The following is a 22,200-nucleotide window of genomic DNA, read 5'->3' as shown; positions in this document are numbered from 1 at the left end:
TATAAATGCTTATATCACTTATTGATTAGTTTGTAAGGAAAGGGGAAGTGTTACTCTGTCCCATGAAAGGAGATTACACAATATGTTTGCGTGCTTGATGTAGTTGGTGGGTAAAGCACCTTCTGTTACAAGGTAAAGCATATTTGCCAGGTCTCCCTTACAGTTTCTTGAGATGAGATTAATCAAGTGTTAATAGCAGGTAGAAAAAAGATGAAAGGTATACTACCATATGCTATTTCCCATAGGAAATCATTGTCAGTGCAGTTTCTAACTGTGCACCAGCAGCAATTCATAGGTTCATAGATTCATAGGTAGGTACTAGGCTATTGGCCCTAGGGCCTATATAAGCCTAGCCAAAGGTACCCTGGCTTTCGCCACCCAAGAAAATTATTTTCCTATGCCACTGTCGAGCAGAGCCACAGAAGTGATCCCCAGGATGAATTTCCTATCTCCCATCCAATCATCAAGATTTTTCTTGAAGAGCGCTAATGAGGAGCTTTGTTTGATATAGATAGGTAGTTTGTTCCAGAGTATGGGAAGTCTCTGGGACAGGAATCTATCCCTCCAGCATGCTCTGTTTATTGTGGTGACAAGGTTTAGGTCCCTAGGCCATGTAGCTCATAGGGATTGGGATTTCTTTAAGTGGAGCATGTCTAAAAGCTCTGGGTTTGACATAGCTTTGTGTGTTAGGCAAAGATCGCCTCTGAGTAGGTGATATGCAACAGAGTAAAGCTGCAGTTTTTTGAGACGGTCTGCATAGGGCATCTGTTTGAGGTTGGTAATCCTCTTTGTGAGGTATTTCTGTGGCCTTTCCAGTTGTTGTAGATGTCTTGTGAGGTACATACCAAAAGGGGCATTATATTCTATAATGGGTCTAATGAGTGAAGAGTAGAGGGTAACAATGACCTCTTTTTTTCCTGGATGAGAAACCTTTTGTGATGAGGTGTGCCACATAGAAGGATTTCCTGACTACTGTGGCGATGTGATTATCAAAAGAGAGACTACTGTCCACCTGTGTCCCAAGGTCTGTTATCACACTTTCAGTATTAAGTAGACTACCGCCTATGTGGTAGTTCATGAGTACTGAGTTTTTACCAAAAGGGATGACAATGCACTTTTTGGCATTGAGCTTGAGGTCATGGCTTTGACACCAGGCATCTGTCTCAGCGAGGCCCTTTTGTAGGATGTCCACATCTTTTGGAGTTTTGATTATGGCTCCTAGTTTGCAGTCATCTGCGAACTTCGTTAGCCAAAGACCTTCTGTGTTGGCCTGTACTTCAGAGAAGTATATACCAAACAGGAGAGGACCCAGGACTGAACCCTGTGGTACTCCACTTGTCACTGGTCTGAAGTTGGATTTGGAGTCTGCTACTTCCACAGTGTGGGTTCTGTCAGTGAGCCAATTGGCAACCCATCTTGTGACATAGGGATTTATACCTAGTTTAGTGAGTTTATCTATAATTTCAGAGTGGAGGATGGTGTTGAATGCCTTGGCGAGATCTAGATAGGCTGTGTGAACCACCTTACCCTCATCTACGGCTTTGGTGACTGCTTCAAAGAAGTCTATCAGATTTAGGAGACATGATCTGCATTTTACAAACCCAAACTGGGTGGGGTCCTGAGTTTGGAGATTACCTATATCATTGTTTATAAGTTCCATGATGATACATTCCACAGCCTTGCAGACCAGGCTCGTTAGGCTAATGGGGCGGTAGTTTCAGGGGTCTGTGGTGGCTCCCCCTTTGTGGAGTGGGATAAGTGTCACTGTGCACCATTCAGTGGGCACATAGCCTGAGATGAGGCTATGATTGAACATGGTACTTAGGTGGGGTGCCAGTTCATTCTGTAGTTCATGTAGAACACAGCCTGGGATGTCGTCAGGTCCCATGGATGCTGTGTTTTTGGCTTTGGATAGTGTGTTTCTTACCTGTGCAGCCGTGATTACAGGAACTTTGCATTCTTCTGGTATAGAGATGGGCCCTTTAAGGGATGACAGGGGGGTAAAGTTAGCACTGAACCTATCTGCCAGGATGTTGGCAATATCAGTTGGTTCTGTATATTTAGTGCCATTGTGCTGTAACTCAGAGCAGATCTGAGTGTTGCCATTGAGATTCTTGACATAGCTGTAGAATGCTTTGTGGTTGTCTTTAGAGTCAGTGGCAATTTTGTTTTCATAACTAGCTTTGGAGGATTTTATGAGGGATCTCAGCTTCTTACTGAGGCTGACCAGGGAGTTTCTCCAATCATGGGATTTTACTCTTTTTTGCAACAGTTTCTTTCTTCTGTTGTAGAGTTTGTTTATGGCAGGAGACCACTGGATTGGCTTCCTTTTTATGGAGGATAGCATCTTTGTTCTGTTAGGGATTGCAAGATCCATGCACTCATGTAAGTGCTTATAAAGTGCATTTGTGTAGGATTCAGCAGTCGTACCTCTATTGTCCGTCAGCATGGGTGTCGTGACGTTTGCCACTTCTGTCTTAAGAAGCGTGAAGTTGGCTTTGGAGAAATTTTTTACTGTGGTTTCCATAATGTGGGGTAGGGGAGGGATGTCTAGGGTGATTAGCTTGTGGTTGGATCTGACCAACGAGGAATTGACCTCTGGTGTGGAGCACCAGTTGCCCATGTTGGTAATAACCAGGTTTAGGATATTACTGCCCCTGGTGGGGTTGTGGATAAGTTGATCCATAGCATTGGAATTTATGAATTCCAGAAAACGTTAAGCACAAGAGTTGGTACATGAGTAGTTTTCTCAGTTAATGATAGGGTAGTTGAAATCGCCCATTATTAGGGTGTTAGGTTGCACCCTAATACTTTCCAGTGTATTAAGAAATGAGGAGTGGGAATCCTGGGACAGGGTGAGGGATCTGTAGCAAGTTACAATTTGGATTGCGGTCTTGCCCAGAGTAAGTTGCACTTGGATAATCTTGGATGCATTATGCTGAGCAATTAGCCTGGAGGTGTGGATATCCTTAACACGCCTCCACCTTTAGTGTTTCGGTCCAGGTTAGGTGGACAAAAGGTGTGGTATGAATTATAGCCTGGTAATGCAGGGGTACTCTCTGGAGCCTTGAACCAGGTCTCTGTCACTGCACAGATGTCGATGTTCTCCATTTTAAGGAGTGCCTCGAGTGAGTGCATTTTAAGGTTTAGACTTCTAGCATTGAGTAGCAATACCCTCAGATTCTTCTTGCCTGTACCTGTTAGGGTGGTGAATTTGTCATTTGAACCTTGTGTAAAAAAGGCATTATAGGGGTGGCTAGAGCCTTAGTTAGTATCTGGAATCCCAGGGGCGACAGGTGCAGGCCATCTCTGGCAAAGCATTGTGGTTTGTCGATCATGTCATCCCAGGCAGACAGATACTGGATTCACTTTTCAAAGAGATTTCTCCCTTCTTTGAGTTGCTGCAACTGTTGTGTTAGTATATATAAGCTTAGGGGTTGAGGGGAACAGTGAAGCTTGCACCCTTTAAAAGAACAATTAAAAGTGATTTTTCACCCTTCTGTATATCAGGATTTTTTTTTTATTCCTTTTGACTTGTCAGCTTTAAGGAAGTCAACATCTCATAGTGAAACCAGTTGCCAGTCACAATAGTTAATTTTTATTTTGGAAAAAAGACTGTTTTCATAATTTTTGCTATTTGTCACTTCATTTAGTACACACCACTGTCTCTGATGATTTCCAAGCCCTACAGAATAGGCAAATCCATGAATACTTGCAAAGGAGGCTAGCTTCAAGGGCAGGGAATTATAATGCCTGGATTAAGAGGTTGTAACATTATACATAAGTAGTACTTGCAGTGTCCAAATGATTATCTGCTTATTTCATGTACTTCATAGTGGTGCCTATAATTACTCTGAGTTCACTGATATTGGTGGATTAATCCTTCCAGGAGAAGAACCAGGCACAGGAACACAGCAACAATTGATTAGAATCCAACAGTAAAACACATATGCTTTCATTTCCAACAGTACATTACTTATTAATACCATTACATAAAAAGCCATACCTGAAATAGTAGTTATATCATCTTTAGCAAACAGTCAGCATTAAGTTCAGAAGTCATGCATTCATGAAAACAGTAACAATCACATCATACAAAGCAGTCTATCATATTGTATTGTTTAGTAAACATTACACAGAGACAGGAAGATATAAACTTAGATGTAATTAAATAAAGTACAGTAGAGTTATCTCTTCAGTTGGATTACATTACTTTGAGCTGATAAACATCCAGGAATAAATATATGTGCTAGCTTAAAACTATTTCAAAAATTAAACAATCGTAAAAAAGCAGAATTTAAATGACAACGTTATTGCATGATAACACAATTTGAAATTATAGCTTTTGTGTTTTATTGGCTGTTTTGCAGTTTTGCTGGGTTTTAGTACAGTGACACGGTAGATGGAGTTTTATTAGTAATGTTATTATTATTATTATTATTATTATTATTATTATTATTATTAATAAAAATAAGAGATACAGTTTTCAATGGATTTTTTTGGACTGAATTCATAATTTCAAGGTCTTTAAGACATGCTAGCTCTGAGGACTGAGAAACTCCTCTAATGTCATTATAAAGAGATCTCAGTTTTTATTGGGTGGGAAAGTACAGTCAGTGAATAAGGATTTTTTGTTTGCTTGTTTGTTTAATAGGTTCATAGGTATGTACTAGACTAATAACCACAAGGCCTTCTTAAGCCTAGCCATACATCCTAAATATCTGACAAGTTTTGGTACCCTTAAGTGTATTGCAACAGTATGTTAAATGGTAGCTGCTTTGAAAGTGTGTATCCATAATTACTGCCATATATATTCAGTCACATCAGCTTTATTGTCTAGTTTACTTTGGCTTGTTGTTGTGTCTTTTGGCTTATCCCGGTTAGGGGCCGCCACAGCGGAACTCCGGTCCGCTAATGTTTGGTAGTTGATTTTTTACGTGCCGAGTTACCAGCCCTGACGCACAACCTTCAACGAAGGCACGCTCATTCACGCATGCCTCCACACAGAAGGCACTCTAGCTGAGAATCGAATGGGACAACGTCTTGCTATGAGGCGACGACGCTACTGCATCACCACTACTTTGGCTAATGCCTGTTTTCACAATTAGCAGCAGTCAGGCAAATTGAGATTCATCATATTGATAAAGGTGCAGTAGCCTTAGCAATATGGGTATATATCCTGACAAGGATGTAACACCCAGCCAGCTTCCAAAGCTTCAAGACACATTCCACATGCCAAAACCAATAGCTCGAGTTGAGATGACTAAAAAGAGGGCTGGGCACCAAGCCCTTCAGAGCTTTCCTGGCACTAGAGAGAGCGCTCCTCAGTGGGCTTTTGAGGATCAACAGTCAGTTTGTACGATTTCTTTGTTGAGTAGATAAGTTCCCTTTCAAGAAAGACCTTCCACAGTAAACATTTTTTGTTTTATTCTACTTTCCTACTTGGAAAGCTATTTTTAATTTAGGAATTTGTGTTTTAACAAACTGCCGTGATACTTAACTGTACTTTTAAATGTGAGCACACTTTCTTCTTGTCAATTTAAAAGTTATTTTAAAGTAGTTGAAAACCATTTTATTCTGTGGAGACTTTCTGTTTATTTTACTTTGCAGGGCTGGCAAAGTGATTTAAATTGCTTTCTGTGATGTTTTCTGTGAATTTTAAATATTACATTTTTGCCAGTTTATGTTGTTTGATTTCCCTGTGAAATAAGCAGCATTTTCATCTTGACCATGAAACAGTCTACTAGTCCCACAGTCTGTCCTTCTTCCATCCACAAAAAGAAAACATTAAGCAAATGGCCTTTGTCACCTCAGCAGGCTAGCAATTTGCCTCAGCAAAAGGTGGATGAGACTGCTGTAGCCAAAGCAGGTTCCTCAAATCATCTTTTAACCTGTATCACTCTGCTTAATCACCTACAGCCCACTGTGGTTCTAGAATTAGCCACATCCTCTGCAGCTATTGGGGTCCCCTCAATGGGTGGGGGAGAGCCACTTGTGGTTTTGGGAGTGGGGACAGAGAACACTTCCCTGTTTGGTGAGAGTGTTGTGCCCATCTGTGTGGAAGCTGCTGCCATTAGAAACATGTTTGGCCCCATTTTTCGTGTCACAAAAAGCAGAAAGCTAAACATGTATTTACTTCTCCTCAAATTTCCTTAGATAGTCATAGTTTACTGAGTCCTTCTTATAAGTTGGGCTCTGGTAAAAGAATGAGGAATACCTCTTTTCCTGAAGAGAGTCCAGATTCTGTATCTGCACAGGAAGATGAATGGACAGATACAGGGTTTCTGATTCAGGCTCAGAGGAGACCTAAGTTCTGATTCTCTGAAACAATTTCCAGAATATGCCTGTGTTTTCAGTGGTAGAACACAGGTTTCTCAGCCCCTCAGAAAATACTATGAGCTGTTACAGAAGGAGTTTCCGGAACCTTCATCCATTCCTCCAGTTCTGTCTGCTTTGCGGGATGTGTGTCTCACTGCCTGCAATTTTCCTGATAGTCAGCCTGCTGTCCCTGAAAAGGCAGATAGAATGTATGAAGTTCATCAATTTTTAAACTTTTATACACTCATCCTAAATTTAACCCAGTAGCTATAGCTTTAGTTGATCCTACTGCTACTAAACATTTGGTTAATTCTCATCCTACTCTTTCTGACAAGGACGGGAAGATTATTGATAAGTATGAGAAAAAAGTGTATGCTTCTGCATCTGTGATTTTCGGAATTTTGAATTGTCATGCTCATATGTTAAAGCATATTCTGCCTAATTGTGAAAGTATGAGGAATGTTTTGTCTGCAGTTTCTTCTGGTGAGGGAAAATCTGCTTTAAATAATTTAATTTCCTCCATTTTAGTCAGTACTCATTGCGATGACTCATTTGATATTTCTTCCAGGGCTATGGCCATTTAGACTATTTAGTGGTTTGCCTGTCTGCATTCTCAAAACCTCCCAGATGATATGAATGATGCGATATTAAATTCTCCATTCAATAGAGATTTTTGGTTCCTCTGCTGCAGAGGTTATCAAAAAGTGTAATGAAAGGGTTAAGTTGATACAGGGAATATCTAAGATTTTTCAGCCCTCCTTTTCCAGAATTTTTAAGGGATTCTCAAACCTTTCTTATCTGGTTTCAGCAAAAAAACAAAATAAACAGTCTCACCAAAAAGCAGGTAAACAGATGTTTCAGAAGAAATGGTGGGGGGGGGGGTTCCAAAAACAATTCAGGACCTCTCAAAACCAAGGACAGTCTGCCAAGTCAGAATAACTATTTAAGGGACCCCATCCCTCACCTTGGCAGTCCCTTTTCCCTCCCAGAAAGTTTGAATCTCTGCTTTTCTCTTTGGCAACATATAGTTTCAGACAAGTGGGCTCTGAAGGTCATTCAAGAAGGTTACAGATGGCAGTGGGAGGAAATCTCTCCTTTCCAGTGGCTAATTCCTCAACAACCACCAAACCTGGCTCCTGTATTTCCCCCATACTTCAACACATGTTGTCTCGAGTGATAGAACAACTTCCTCCTTTTCATATTTTGTAAAGTTTTTTATTCAATGATGTCTTTAATGCCAAACAAAGAAGATGCTTGGAGGCCATTTCTGGATCTTTCTTTCCTAAACCTGTTTATGATAGTGCCTAAGCTTAAAAGGCTATAACTTCACAACCAGTTACGTCTTCTTCCCAATTTAAGTTTCCTAATAACACTGGGTTTAAAAGATGCTTATCATCACATTTCTAGTAATCCAGACTTTAGGGGATTCTCAAGGTTTTGTGTGTATGGATCTCAGTATCAGTTCTCTGCTTTACCCTTTGGACTATCCACTGCTCTAAGAGTGTTCACAAAGTGTCTAGCTGCAGTTATAGCTCATGACAGGCTACAGGGTATCCATGCTTTTTCATACTTAGATGGCTTCCTTTTCTTTGCAGATTATTTTTCAATGTGTCAGAAATATGTCACTTGTGTGAGAGATGTCTTATACAAGTTGGGATTGCAAAAGAACATTCAAAAGTTTTTTTTTTTACTTCTTCATACAGGTTTGTGCTCCTGGGGTGTCAGCTAGACACCTCAGTTCAAAGAGCTTTTCGTCCACAGGGAAACAATTGATCTATATCTAGATCTAAATCTGTTTCTAAGGTTTTCCACTCAGACTTCAGTCACTGTAATGGAATATCTCAGGATTTTGGGTCTCATGGCATCTATGATTCTTATGATACCCCTATCAAGATTCCACATGAGAAAAATGCAATGGTATCTGAAGTCTCTTTGGTCCCAGCACCAACATCCCCTGTCATTTTAAATCCCAGCACTGCAGTTTTTCAGAATAGAAGGAGGAGACAGCAAATTTCTGGGGAAACCAGGTTGTACCCCCTTGCAGACTAGCAATGTTAGTTTGGGGTATCATTTCACTGCACAATCTCACTTTACAGGCATCATACATTCCATCAGAGCAAAACTGTGAGGCAGACAAGCTGAGCAAGAGAAGACCAGAGCAATACAAATGGAAACTAGATCAGTTGGTCTGATCCTCCTGTGGGGAGTTCCTCAAGTAGAACTATTTGCCTCCACAGTGAATAATCAGTTGGCAAGTTTCTGCTCCATGACTCTATGCAATGCCATGGAAGATAGATGTCTTTTCTTTTCCTTGGGCAAGAATGTTCCTGTTTACTTTTCTGAACTTTCCACTGATATCCAGGGTACTTCTGAATATTCAGAAGGAATCCCCTAAGAAAATTGTGATGACTCTCTTCTGGCCCAGACAGCAGTACTTCTCCCTTCTTTTAGAAATGGCCAGGGGAAATTACCACAAACTTCATCACATAGTGGATCTACAAACAGAAGTTCAGAGGTGTTTGATACACCCTGACTTTAATTAAGTTAAACTGATTCTCTAGATAATAGGGTTTTAATTCCTTTTAGGCGTCTATTTACTGAGGACGTGCAGCAGGTACTAATGGAGGCAAGAAGGCCTGCTACTAGAAAATCATATATCAGTGAACAGAAAATGCTTTCTAGTTGGTGCCAACAACATAAGCAGCACACATTCAGGGCTGGTATTCTTCTGTTTTTGTGCAATATTTGTGTGAGTTGCTTTCCCATGACCTTTCTTACTCCTCCATCAAGGTTCATTTATTGGCCAATTCAGCATGTCTGTCCATGGATCTTCCTCTTTCAATGCATTCTCATGTAAAACTGTTTCTGAAAGTTATTTTGTATAAGAGGCCTTCAAGTAAACAGGTAGCCCCTTCTTGGGATCTTAATTTTGTGTTTGATAGACTGAACCAGCTATCTGCCTGACTTGAGGTTCTTAGCATGAAAACCTATTTTATTGATTGATCTGACCTCTGCAAGAAAAGTCTCCGAGTTGCAAGCTCTTAGGGTGAGTCATTCCTATCTCATTTTATACTAAGACAAGGTTTCTTTGAGAGCTAATCCTACTTTTATGCCTAAAGTGGTATATGAGTATACTTTAAGCCAAACTATACATCTTTGAATTTTCTTTCCTGAACTTATAAAAATGAGAGAGAAAGAATACCCCAGACAACTAAGGTATTGTCTTGACAGAACTAAATCTTTCAGATCTTCTGATCAGTTGTTTGCTTCTTGTGAAGCTAAGAAAAAGGAACAACATGTCAAAACAGACTTTTTCCAAATGGTTGTCTAAGCCTATTACCTTTTGTTATACTCACCACAACAAAAAATATTGGAAGCAGGGTCAGGGCCCACTCTACCATGACTTAAGCCTTATCTATGGCTTTTTGGAAAAGCATGGATTCTAGAAGTATTCTAAAAGCAGTAACTTGGTCCCCTATACATATGTTTACAAGGCATTACAAGCTTGATTCCTCCTTTAGATCAGGCTTTGTTGGACCATTCTCCAGGGGCATCTGGACCGGTTGTCTTCTACCTCCCAAATGTAGCAGATAGGGTAATCTACCTGTATAGCTAAGGCTACTGCAGTAGTGATCAATATGATGAACATACTACAGTTATGTTAAGTAAACTTTCCATAACAATAGCTGTTCGAATGATCACTACTGCAGTAACCGCTCCCTCCCAACATCCACCTTGTTTTTTTTTGGTGTGTTGTTTATGCCATGGTGTGAACACTTATTTTTTGCTTTTTTTTTTTTTTTGTTATTCTTAGCATTGTCCTTTTGGAGTTCAGCCTCCCTCTGTCTGTTGGCTTGAAAGTTCTGAAGGGCTTGGTGCCAAAACCTGTCATTTTAGTCTGCTCAGCTCAAGCTGACTGATGGTTTGAGTGCATGGAAGGTGCCCTGAAGCTTTGGAAGTTGCTAGGCTGTTATATCATTAGCAGAATATAACCCATATAGCTGAGGCTACTGCAGAAGTGTTCATTCAAATGTCTACTGTTATAGTAAGTCTACTTACACAATGTTACTTTTATTACAAGTATATTCATTTCATAGTTCTATCCAACGAGCAGTTTGGCTACATCGATTAGCAAATACTTGTATCATTCGGTGAGAGCTGTCATGTATTGTTTCAACACTCTGCTTTTTCCATGACCTTGCTGTATAGTTGCTTAGTATCTAAGTACAATTGTAAGAGCTGCAGATAAGTTGCAGTAGCATTTAATTAATGGTAATGAGAGAAGTAAGTAAAATAGGAATACATATGTTTATGGTCACATTTGCATCAGTGTGCATGACTGGTCTGCAAAAGACTCATAACTAAAACCAAAGTTAATAAAGTCAACATTCAGCTTCTTCTCAAGAAGTTTGCATAAAAATAATGTGTGTAAAGAAACAAATATATGCTTTAATGCAGATAGGTTGTAATATTGTTGAAACTCACAGCATATGGTGAGAATATTTGACACCATACACCCAAGATTAATAAAAACCTAATTCCAAGAATTTTGCAGTCTTGAAACAGCAATCTTAAAGTTAAGTGGGCCTACCTGCTTGAACCCTACCATAGTCACATGTCAGGCAGTATTACTTACAATGGTTATTTTCAGACCAAGAACTTTTTTCTTGCTTTTACCAGGTTCATGAACACTGCTTTTATACACGGTGTGTTATACTTTGTGTGGTTAAAAAAGTGAATGTTGCCATCATTTTTGGAATGGGGGTAGTATGTTCTGTATTTTATGGTTCTGACTTTTGGCAGGGACTCAAAAATTATTTCTTTGTGTGTCTATCTGCCAAATGCATAACACGGAATTTTAAATATGATGTACTACACTGTTATTAATCATTTCAGCATTGCTTCAAAACTGTCAGAAGTTTACATTTTTTTATTTCTTTTTTTTTTCAGGAAGCAGTGATCAGTGCCTGGATCCAGTTCAGTGATGGTGCTGTAACACCGATGGATATTTATGATTCCAAGGACTATGTCCTCATAGTCACATCTGTGGATGAGATGATTGTTTCAGCTCGGCAGGATAATCTGCTAAAATGGCCAGTGGTGGTGGCAGAGGGAGAAGGACAGGGGTCACTAATAAAGGTAGAAATGGGGATCTGTGAAGCATGTCAGAAGTCTAAAAGGAAAAGTGTTCTGATCATTGGAAGTGGAAACATCAAGGTGAAGTTTGGACAGCCTAATGCCAGCACAGTAGCAAATAAAGAAAATGATGATGAGACAGTAGATAACAACGCAAGTGACAGAAGGCAAAAGAATACAGGAAAAGAGAAATTTGGATTAGATGGTCATAATTATGGAAGCGCATCCTCTGACAGAGAAGAAGGTGCGATGAGAAAGGTTAGCACCACTGCCAAGTCAGCAATTAACAGGAAAGAACATGACAAGCTTACAGATGACGATAACCAATTGCTAAATATTCCAATAGATTTCACAAATTTTCCTGCTCAAGTTGACATCCCTGGAAACACTGGTAGTGGGGAGGAAAATGACCTTCTTCAGACTCCAAAAGGCCTTAGTGACTTGGAAATTGGAATGTATGCCTTGCTAGGTGTCTTCTGTCTTGCTATCCTTGTCTTTCTCATAAACTGTGTTACTTTTGCTTTGAAGTATAGACACAAACAGGTTCCACTGGAAGGGCAAGGAAACATGGGCCACTCCCATGACTGGGTGTGGCTTGGGAATGAGGCAGAGCTGCTAGAGAATCCTGCTGACTTGTCATCACCGCAAGATGAGCACACTACTGTAATAGACAGAGGAGTGGCTTGTGAAGAGAGTAACCACCTCCTTAATGGGAACACTCAAAAGTATGTCCAGACCCAGTTATTCAGGTCTGCTGACAGTGCAGGTAAAACCACAAAGGATCCAAAAAAAGAACCTTTAAATTCTCCCACATCAAAAAGGAAGCGTGTCAAATTCACTACTTTTACCACTATACCACCAGATGATGGCTGCCCTACCATCAATTCTATTCTTATGAGTAATGAGGATGATATTAAATGGGTGTGCCATGATATGGACGTGGGGGACTCCAAAGAACTCAGAAACTATATGGAGAGACTGCAAGAGAATGCATGACAGTTCTAATGTATTTGTAGGGATGGGTTCAACCACACCTTTAATGCCTGCAGTTATTGGTGGTAGGAAAAGAAATGTGGTCTGCACTGAAGTATAACAATATGACAGAAGCAGTGTAATACCTGTCCTCAAATGAGGAAATGTAATGGTGTTACAAAGTGTCAATCACTGAAAGGAAACAGCTTTAAATGTGTATACACAAAGAGGTAAAGATACATATGAAACTCTTGAGTGGTGTACCACAAATTATCTCCTTAATGCAGGAAATTTGAAAGGCATTTAAAAGGCCAAATTAATGCTCACTCTGTATCTCTGACAGCTCACAAATATTCTTGTCAGATCTGACAAAAGCTTGTAGCCTTCCAGAACTGAGTCTGTTAAATAGCATTACTGCAGTGCCTCAGTTTTAAAATATTTATAGGCAAGTAATAATAAAGCTATGAACAAGTATGAGTCGCGCAGTTTGGTTCTAAATGATATCATCTTTCTCTGCCTAATAAATGACTGCATTGTAGCGCTGCTATTAAACAGGGCCATGCTTCTATATCTGTGAATTAATTCCAGTAACTGGTGAACTCAGAATCTCATTTGAAAGTAAATTTTCTTTTCTTGATATTCAGACTGCACAAACTACTTTAAGTGTTTGGATTTTAATTTGTATTGCAATGGCAGTACAAAAAAGAATATATCGATAACTATTTCTTAACTGATGTCAACTATGTTGTGCACGAGACCTTGGACCCACCAAAATCTGAATTATTCTTTTTTCTACAAAAGCATTATGAATGTGCTGAATAAAGGCAGATTTCTTTAGGTATGTTGTAAAATGTCCTGCACCAATTCAGTCTGTTAGAATGCAGACTTTACATGAGCCATCAACCTCTGCATTCACCACACTTTTCAAGATATAGCACTGAAACTCTTCCCTTTTGTGCTGATGGAAATCCCACAGGATTTCAGTGCCTATTGATAACTTAGACTTTTGCTTATTTATTATTATTTTTATTATTATTTTCTTTTGATAACTAAGTAAATTCATTAAACTTGAAATAAAAGTATGTCAGGTGCAATGAAGGATAGCAGTTTTCATTTACTGTCAACAGGAAACCCATCTGACCATACCAGTGACATTCTGATATAGTTGGGGGTCAACAACAAATGAATAAGATGTAGCTCCATTGAATGAATACGTGTCTAGTGAAATGGCTTTCTTTACTGCTATCCAAATCTTGCAAAGAAAACCAAAGTCATTCGAGAATCCCAGAATTTTCATAAAGATTGTTGTTTGGTGGGTTGTTGCCGTGACTGACCAGTGATAGAAGGTAATAGTGTGATGCATCTATAGCAGACTGTAGCTAACATTATAGCAGAACTGGAGGGCTAATTCTGGGAAGAAGGCCAGTTAGAAGGATTAGTTGATAGAAGCTGATTCCATGTCACCGAGGTGCCCTAAATAAAATGAATTGGGCAGTGTGTGTGTACGTAGGTGCCCACATACATGTGTGTGTGTGTGTGTGTGTGTGTGTGTGTGTGTGTGTGTGTGTGTGTGTGTGTGTGTACATGCTCGAGTGAGCACGTGTGTGTGTGTGTGTGTGTGTGTGTGTGTGTGTGTGTGTGTGTGTGTGCCTTTGCATGTCTGTGGCTTTTGTATGTATATGAGGAGGGAGTTTATAGACTGACTTACTTCCTTTATTGGGTTTAAATAAGGGAAATGCATGAGTTGCAAAAGATTAACTCCACAGTACAGCAAAAATGGAGTAGCACTGTTAAAAATGAAATTGGACCAGCTGTACATATGCACAGTTTAATGGAGAAAAGCTGAACACTACAGAAGCCTCTTAAAATTCAGCAACTTAAACTCAACTTAAACTTCCATTTTGTGTCTGTAGTTTTTCTGACAGCAGTTTTATGTTCAAAAGTAGGTAAAAAAAAATTTGTGAAGACTGGTTAGCAAAACTTGTGATTTCTTCAAAGTTATATTAAAAATCCAAGTTCTGAAGACTGCAAATTTAGAATAACTCCTGTCATGGGCAAACCACCACAACACAGATACAGACACAAACTTATAGACACAGACAGACACACACTCTCAGACACACACACACACACACACACACACACACACACACACACACACACAAACATGCATGAATGCACCACACCCCCTTCTCGATGCTGGTGAAGTGAATTGAAGAGACTATAGTGGCTGTCCTGGGGATTCAGGATTTCATTGCTGGAGGTATGAGATATTTAATTATCCATCCCACAACTATAAAAAAGTGTAACCAGCAAATAAATGCAACAAATCTACAAACTTGCTCTAGTGTCATTGAAGTATTCTTTGCAGCCTGGTGTTCGCATCCTGGATGCCTCAGTGTGCGGCTGTCCACTTGTAAGCCTTTCTATCCTGATAAGCCCAGTGGCATGCCATCCTTGAATTTTCAATAAGAACACACACTGCTCCATCCTCCAGCATTTATTTTATTTGTACAGTACTCAGTATGCATAGAAGAAAGGCCTTGCCATCTACTTCCATTCCCCATTTTCCTACTGAACTCTTTTAATGGTGGTAAATGTTCACAGGGTCAATGTAGGAGTTGGCTGTGACTTGTAAGCATGGATGGAGCTAGCCAGGCAGTTTTATATTCACTGACAGTGATAGAACATATTTCAGAAAACATAATTCAGTGGTCCATTGATTTAGTCTTTTGGTAGCATTGCATATAATACAGTTGGTAACATGCTGTACAATGGTGTTACAAATCCTGTCTGTATCACAGACCTCCAAGTAAATGTAATGTTTAAGTTTGTTCTTCTTAATCATAATCATACATTAAAATATCATCAGTGCAATTTCACATTGATTGACACATCCAGTAAAAGTATATACCCAGAAATGCAGCGCAGACCTAAAACATAGAAGTATATGAAAACTAAGGGCATTGACAAATTAATGCATACATAACACATATGCATACAAGTATGGAGTGAAACTAAATTAGAGGCATTACTACAGTACACCATGAGTAATAATAAAACAGAGAATAATACAAAGATATTACTGCTGAGACATAAGAAACAAAGCAGAATGCAGTAAAATACAATAGTTCAAACATATGTACATTGCGGTCAAAAATGTCACATGCAGACTCCACAAAGCGACAGACTGCAGGCCAAGACTGTGCATTCCCAATGAAATAATGTTACCAGAAAGAGCAGGCTAGCAAAGTGTATAATTATAGCATCTTTAATGGGGAGTAATATAAAATACACAGTAGTGGGAGGGTGGCCTAATGGTTAAGGTGTTTGCCTTACAAACACAAGGTGCAGGGTTTGAGTCTCACAAGGAGTAATTCGCTAGGCTTAAAATAGCTCACAAGGGCAGGTAGCCTAGTCCTAACCTATGAAGCTATGAACTTATGAACCTAGTAACATTTGCAGAGGAGTACAAGAAAATAGGCATTCACACCTAAGGAAGGCAGTAACATAATATGGTTTCTAGCAGTTCCATTTGTCTGTGTTATAAAGAGCAATATATCAATTCCAGTGCCAGTTATCTTGATACACTTGTTCAAATATAGAGGACCATCAAAAGTGAGAAGAAACATAAATGTTTGTACACACCATTGTAAAAGCTCCCAAAAATGCAAAATGAGTACCAGGGTTGCAGATATTGATGGGTATATGCATGCCTTTAAAGAGTAGTACCATTCATCAATGATGGGGTTGGAGCTCATTGATGTTGTTGCACCCCTCCATACTGTGCCTGCAGCAGTGACAGAAGGCTGTAGACATAGCTGTGAAATACGAGACACAGCTAAAACATGCTGGACAACATTTTGATTTGCAAAAGTGATTGACTCTACAGTTTCCTGTTCATAGTTTTGGAGGATATATCCAATGGCCTTGGGATAGAATTCCATGTATGGCACATCACCTCAGATTTAAAAAAAAAGCATACCTAAATATGCTGAAAGACCGTTTCCCCAGTGGCCCATTTCCACATTGGTCGGATTTTGTGACAGGTAACCTACTAACATCATTAGTAATAGTCTGTGGCTCATAATTGTCTGTTTTTCATTTGAAGAATCAAATGCTGTTCTGAATAAGCTTTTTTTACCAGATAAAGAAATAACAGGGCATAAGTGCCATCTAAAATTGACTCCATGTTGCAGTGCTTTGAAAATAATTATGTCCTTGAAAATCTGCCTGGAGGTATTGCAAGAGTAAGAGAAGGTCACCCACATTCCATTTAAAATTCAGGACTGTCAGTGAGCCCAACAATAGGGAATTACCATGCACACAAAATCCTACTGAAGACTGGCAGAGTGAGTTGTGGGTATGGGAAAGATGTCACTATAGAAGATGCTGACAGTAACAGGCAATGAAAAGAATCCAGTGAATGAACTCCAGGAGATAATTATCTGTGGGTTGCCATTATTACCCAGAAGGTCAAAGACAGTGCTAAAAGAACAGAGTCTCATCTTGTTGTGGAAAACCATGTATCCGTGTCTATTTCTTTATATGATCAGACACAGTTTGTACATTTAGCATCTCAGTGCAGTGTAGGCCACATACAAACATTTTTCTTTGCAGTGTACAAATGAAATAAAGTACTCACATATACATGCCTCATAGCACCTATACACTGTCATGTTCTGCTATGTACAAAAGTACCTGCCCTAACACAATATGCACACAAATCTGACCAGCATATTAACATACATAAAAGCATTGATGGTCGGGTTAAATGGTTCCATATGTCAACACTATTCAATTGTCTTATTTTTATGCAATTTTTCTACGTCTTTTTTCTGTTTGTAGACACTGTGGTACCTGTTGCATGAGTTGTGGCTATCTGTACACATGCAGTTTTATTTTGTTTTACTGTGTTCTCTTATTCAAGAAGTATATTTGTACCCCCTTTCCATCTATTCTCATTTTGCACTTGCACGCATACATATTGTGCATACTTTCATTTACATGCACCCATTCTGCGTGCCTTTCTATCCACATACGCACACTGTATTTCTTTGGTATTTACTTCTTGAAGGAGGTGTTAATTAATGTGAAATAATATTTTTAAATATGTAATTATTAACATAAGCATCACATTGTAAGCAAATACAAAACGGAAACTCAGGAAAAATACAATAAACCACAATACATTTTATTTTGACATGGGATAGATAGCTCATAACTTGCTGTACTGTGTAACATTTGGACTTGAAGTTCTATGCCACATGCACACAGGAAGACCAAATTAATGGATCTGTGCATTATGCGTGCATGAAATATGCTACACAATGATTAAAACATATACTTCCATGTTGGTGAAAAGGGCAGAAGAAATAGCTGTGACTTACGTTTATAGGGATGAACAAGGATCAGCTTATTGTTACTGATGTCTGATATTATTGATGCTGGGAAATCCAGTGTGCTGAATGAGTGAAGCAATTCATAATCTAAAACTTTAACTCAGAATGCTAACTCATATCAAAGTTAATGCCTAAATGTCACCTAATGTGATTAATATATATAAATGGAAGGCAACCAATGGAAAAAAAACATGCATGTGTTACCTTCAGAAGAAAATAATGAGTTGCAGAAATCAGGCAACCACTTTGCAAACAAATACAGAAGAGGAACGCAGAAAAAAATACAATGTACCAACATCAATGAAGTTTAGACTCCCTCATTTATCATGCACCTTAAATATGAAGCCTCTGTGTTTCAAGATAATCTCATATTGTTGGTGTAGGAGTCTGCAACTATAGCATATGCTGAAGTCATGTAGCAACTGTCTACTATTTGTTTCACTTACTAATAAGAAAAAGCAAGAAAAGGCAAGTAGTGATGCTACTGTGACTAAAAAGAAAAAAAAAAGAAAACTTTCCTGGCACTATTACATGTATACAGGTAAGATATCCATAATATCCTTAAAAAAGCATAGTATGTTTCTTATATTGAGCACTACTTTTGTTGATCGAAATTCCCTTTAGCAACTCATTTAATTATCATTTTATTATTTTATTTTTTTTTTACTTAAACTTTTCAAATCTTTCAACTGCTGATTTTCCTACCTAAAATTAACTTTATTAGAACAATAAAATTCATAAAGTAAACGGTCAATTTTCGAAGTAAAAAACAGAGAGATTTTTAACCATTTTATTAGGAATGAAAGAACTCCTAGATTTTACAGCACTTGTATCAATACACTCATATTTCACCCAATATAAAATGTTTACCATATATAAAAAAAAAATCATTATATTCATTAACATCAAAAGATAAAGCACTATCTGGAGAAGTAGCAACAAGTGCATTAAACTTCACTTCTGTCAGAGACTAAATCATTCAGTTTTATTCATAGATTCATAGCTTAGTAGTAGGCTTACTGCCTTCATGGGCCATTTTAAGCCTAGCAAATTACCCCATGTGAGAATAAAACCCTGCACCATGTACTTCTAAGGTAAGCACCTTAACCATTACACCAACCTCCACCCCCTAGTTCAGTGTTATATTGCTGGAGTGGTACTGTAGGAACAAACGTTTGCCCCAGTTGTAAGACGTCTATCTCAGTGTCAGTAAAATTATATCCAGATATTCTAAGAAAAGTATTATTGGGTTTCTACAAATTGCTATTTATTTGATCATTGATTAAGATGATGTACAACTTCTAGTATTTATAGCATCAAAGTGAACTCTGTTTAATTGGTATTTTTGTAAAAGTTTTACGCATGGTTGTCAGAACATCTTTTTGGACTTATTCTGCCACATAAGGATTGTCCATTATTAAAATGGTCTCTCTCTTCTTAAAATGCAGTTTGTTTATTCCATCAAGAGTGACTTGTGGCTGTTGCAGTAGCAGATGTAGTAGAAATGACAACAGAAATGCATGGCCTTTTAGACAGTGGCACATTAAGATCCAAGCTACTGTTTTCTTCATTAATACGTGAAGGGTCACTGCCCTAATTTCTAAGCACTTCCTCTTCCAAGATTTACTCTTTCTTTTCTCTCAATAGGGTAAAGTAAGAAAATGATGTATATCCTGCTTTAATAAAGTCTGGATGTGAAGTGTGTACCCAGTTCTGTGAATATCAGCTTGAGATAAAAGAGCTGATTGTATACGTGCTTTTCTTCCACTACCTCTTATTTGGGGAGGCTTTAACACCCTGTTTGCTAAATGCTTTGATGTGTCTGCTAAGCTTTTTTTAGTTGCTTAATTTTATTACTGTTCTTCTGGAGAATATATGGGAAGCTACCTTCTCTTTTGCTACCAATGTTCTAGTCTTTGTTGGATGTGGCATTAAGAGTTATCCCACAAACCCAGAACAGTGTAGAGGGCTGTCACCAGAAGCTCAGGTCCTTGTTTTATTTTCTCACACAGATCCTTGGTGTCACATCACTGACTTGCCTGAGCATTTGAAGTAGATATGCTTCGAGCATAATAATGTCTATGTTGTATGTGGACTTCCATAATCTCCCAGAAGAAAAAAAGCAGCAAATCCAGAACAATAGGGGGTTGGCATAATGGTTAAGATGTTCACCTTATAGACACAAGGTGCAGGGTTCAAGTCTCACATTGGGTAATTGGCTAGGCTTAAAAATGGCCCACAGGGGCAGTTAGCCTAGTACTAATATATGAATCTATGAATAGCATTAAGAAGAATATAAAGGATTGTGACAGATACTCACTTGTGGAGTAGCTGAGAGCAGTGGACACCATCTCAAGTTGTAGTGTGTTCAACACTTTCTTTACTACATTGTGAATGTTGTTTAATGCTACTTAATGACTGAATCCATGCAGTTTATTTTTCATGTTACTTGCCCTGTGCTGGTTATTTGTGGTTTAGTCTGGACAGAGATTCAGTGAAGGAAAATTAATATTACCATGGTCATTGGATTTTGTACTTCATTTGGTAAAACAGTATAGGGTGTACAGGCAAGTGATTCTGTGCATAGTAAAGGTTTCATCAAGGTTTTTGATGAAACACACTCAGATACTGCCCACTCAACATCAGACTCACATTTCTGGTGACCCACTCTAAATTTGTTGACAGTTTTTAAATATAGAGGTATTAGTTTTTTGCACTTTTATTTTGGGTGTTTTTTAATGTGATTAACACTGACTGCATTATGGAGTTGATAATCTGAACTCAGCCACAGTATATCCCATCATTTAATACATTTTGAGGAAACATAATGTGAGTTGGTTCCTGTTCATCCTGGTTGGGTGATAACAATGTCTGTTGCTGTACTCCTCAATGCATATGTCCACAGCATGACAGTGGGAGACATTGTATTATGACTGTCCATTTTTACTTCAGCGTTATATGCAAATCAGTGTCAGTCTTTAAACATTGCCCAGCATGCCACGATATTCAATAATCTGCAGTAATTGTTCAAGTTTTGACTTATTAGCCCAACTCAAGTTTGGATATTTGCTTTAGAATTATTTTCACCTTGGAACACCTTTTCATTCGTGCATTCAGAAGGAAAATACTATGAGTAAGCCCATTCTGGAGTTTAGCTAAATCTGTCTTACAGTTTGACAATAAATACCAAATAATAGAAGTTACGCAGTAAGACAGACTTGTGTACACTTACTGCCTGGGCGTCTAGAATAAGGTAACTAAATGAAGGCAATAATATACAAAAAGGTAAACTATTTGAGCAAACTAAACTGGGGTACTTATCAACACAATGAAGAAACTCTATATGAAAATCAGACTAATAAAATAAACCATTAACTCTGCAGTTAAGAGAAGAAACACATCAACAAACTGCAGTACAATAAATGAGCATAAACAAAATAAAATAATAATGTAATACAAAATAAACCAAAAAATATTTTTTGTAGAGAGCAAGTTCCCCACTCTCCTATGTAGATGATTTGCCCCTCATCCCACTTTACATTTAATATTATATTTCCAAGATCAAGGGACCTTGCCCTCCCCCTCTATTATTAGGCAAGAGTAAAGCTGTAGCATTAAAGTAACAAAGCTAGCTAAAGTTCAGAAACTTTTGAAAAGCAGTCCTCTTATTTTTGGAAAACAAATTTAAAAATTAAATATTCAAAGCAGCACCATGATCCCTAGCACTAAAGTGTCAGACATACTAACTTGCATTGCCTGAATATGAAATAGCCTTCTGAAACTTTTGTGGAAGAAAATTATCATCATTCAGTATTGTTTCTTCTTTCAATTTGTTTGATTGCTCATTTGAAAATCTTTTTTGGGAAAGCTTTTCACGTTGTTTTGATTTATTATAATAAAACATTAAAAATATGCAAATATGCAAACACTCTACCTGATGGCAGTGGCCAAAAGCTAAAGTAATGTTTTATACCTTTTGGAATATCCACAGGTGAACTTGTCTGTTAAGTCTCACAAAATGTAATCACATTATTTCTTTTCAAGTTGAATTAAATATGTAGTAGTTTCAAAGAAATAAACCCTGCTCACCTTATGAAATAGGTAAATATTTTAACAAAGTATGCCTAGAATGCACTGTAGGCCACAAGAATGTAATATTTATTTATACATACACAGATTGTAAATAAATATTCCAGATTGCTTGAAAATATGTTTTCTGTACAGAAGTTTCTGTTTTCCTAGGAATTCTGTTTTATGCTACATACATCACAATCACAGCAATGCAGAAGTAGCACCTGGTATGTAAAAGTCATAGGTCTGCCTGACCTGTTCAGGTACAGCCTAACAAACAATGAATTGGTATTGCCTGCGG

At 38.3% G+C, this 22,200-nt stretch overlaps 1 protein-coding gene across 1 annotated transcript in view; it reads left to right on the top strand.

Annotated features, from left to right (window-relative positions):
• Positions 1-12,900, top strand: part of TMEM132C (transmembrane protein 132C) — a 2,628,872-nt gene extending 2,615,972 nt beyond the window's left edge. The window contains exon 9 of the mRNA XM_044068345.1: positions 11,269-12,900. Within this exon, the coding sequence (XP_043924280.1) occupies positions 11,269-12,450 (1,182 nt within the window). The 3' untranslated portion in view covers positions 12,451-12,900. The remainder of the gene's footprint in view (positions 1-11,268) is intronic.
• The last annotated feature ends 9,300 nt before the right edge of the window (positions 12,901-22,200 follow it).

This window comes from Protopterus annectens, chromosome 4.part0 (assembly GCF_019279795.1).
Source record: "Protopterus annectens isolate FY-2018-M chromosome 4.part0, PAN1.0, whole genome shotgun sequence".
Lineage (NCBI taxonomy): Eukaryota > Metazoa > Chordata > Ceratodontiformes > Protopteridae > Protopterus > Protopterus annectens.
This window is presented reverse-complemented; position numbering and strand designations above follow the sequence as displayed.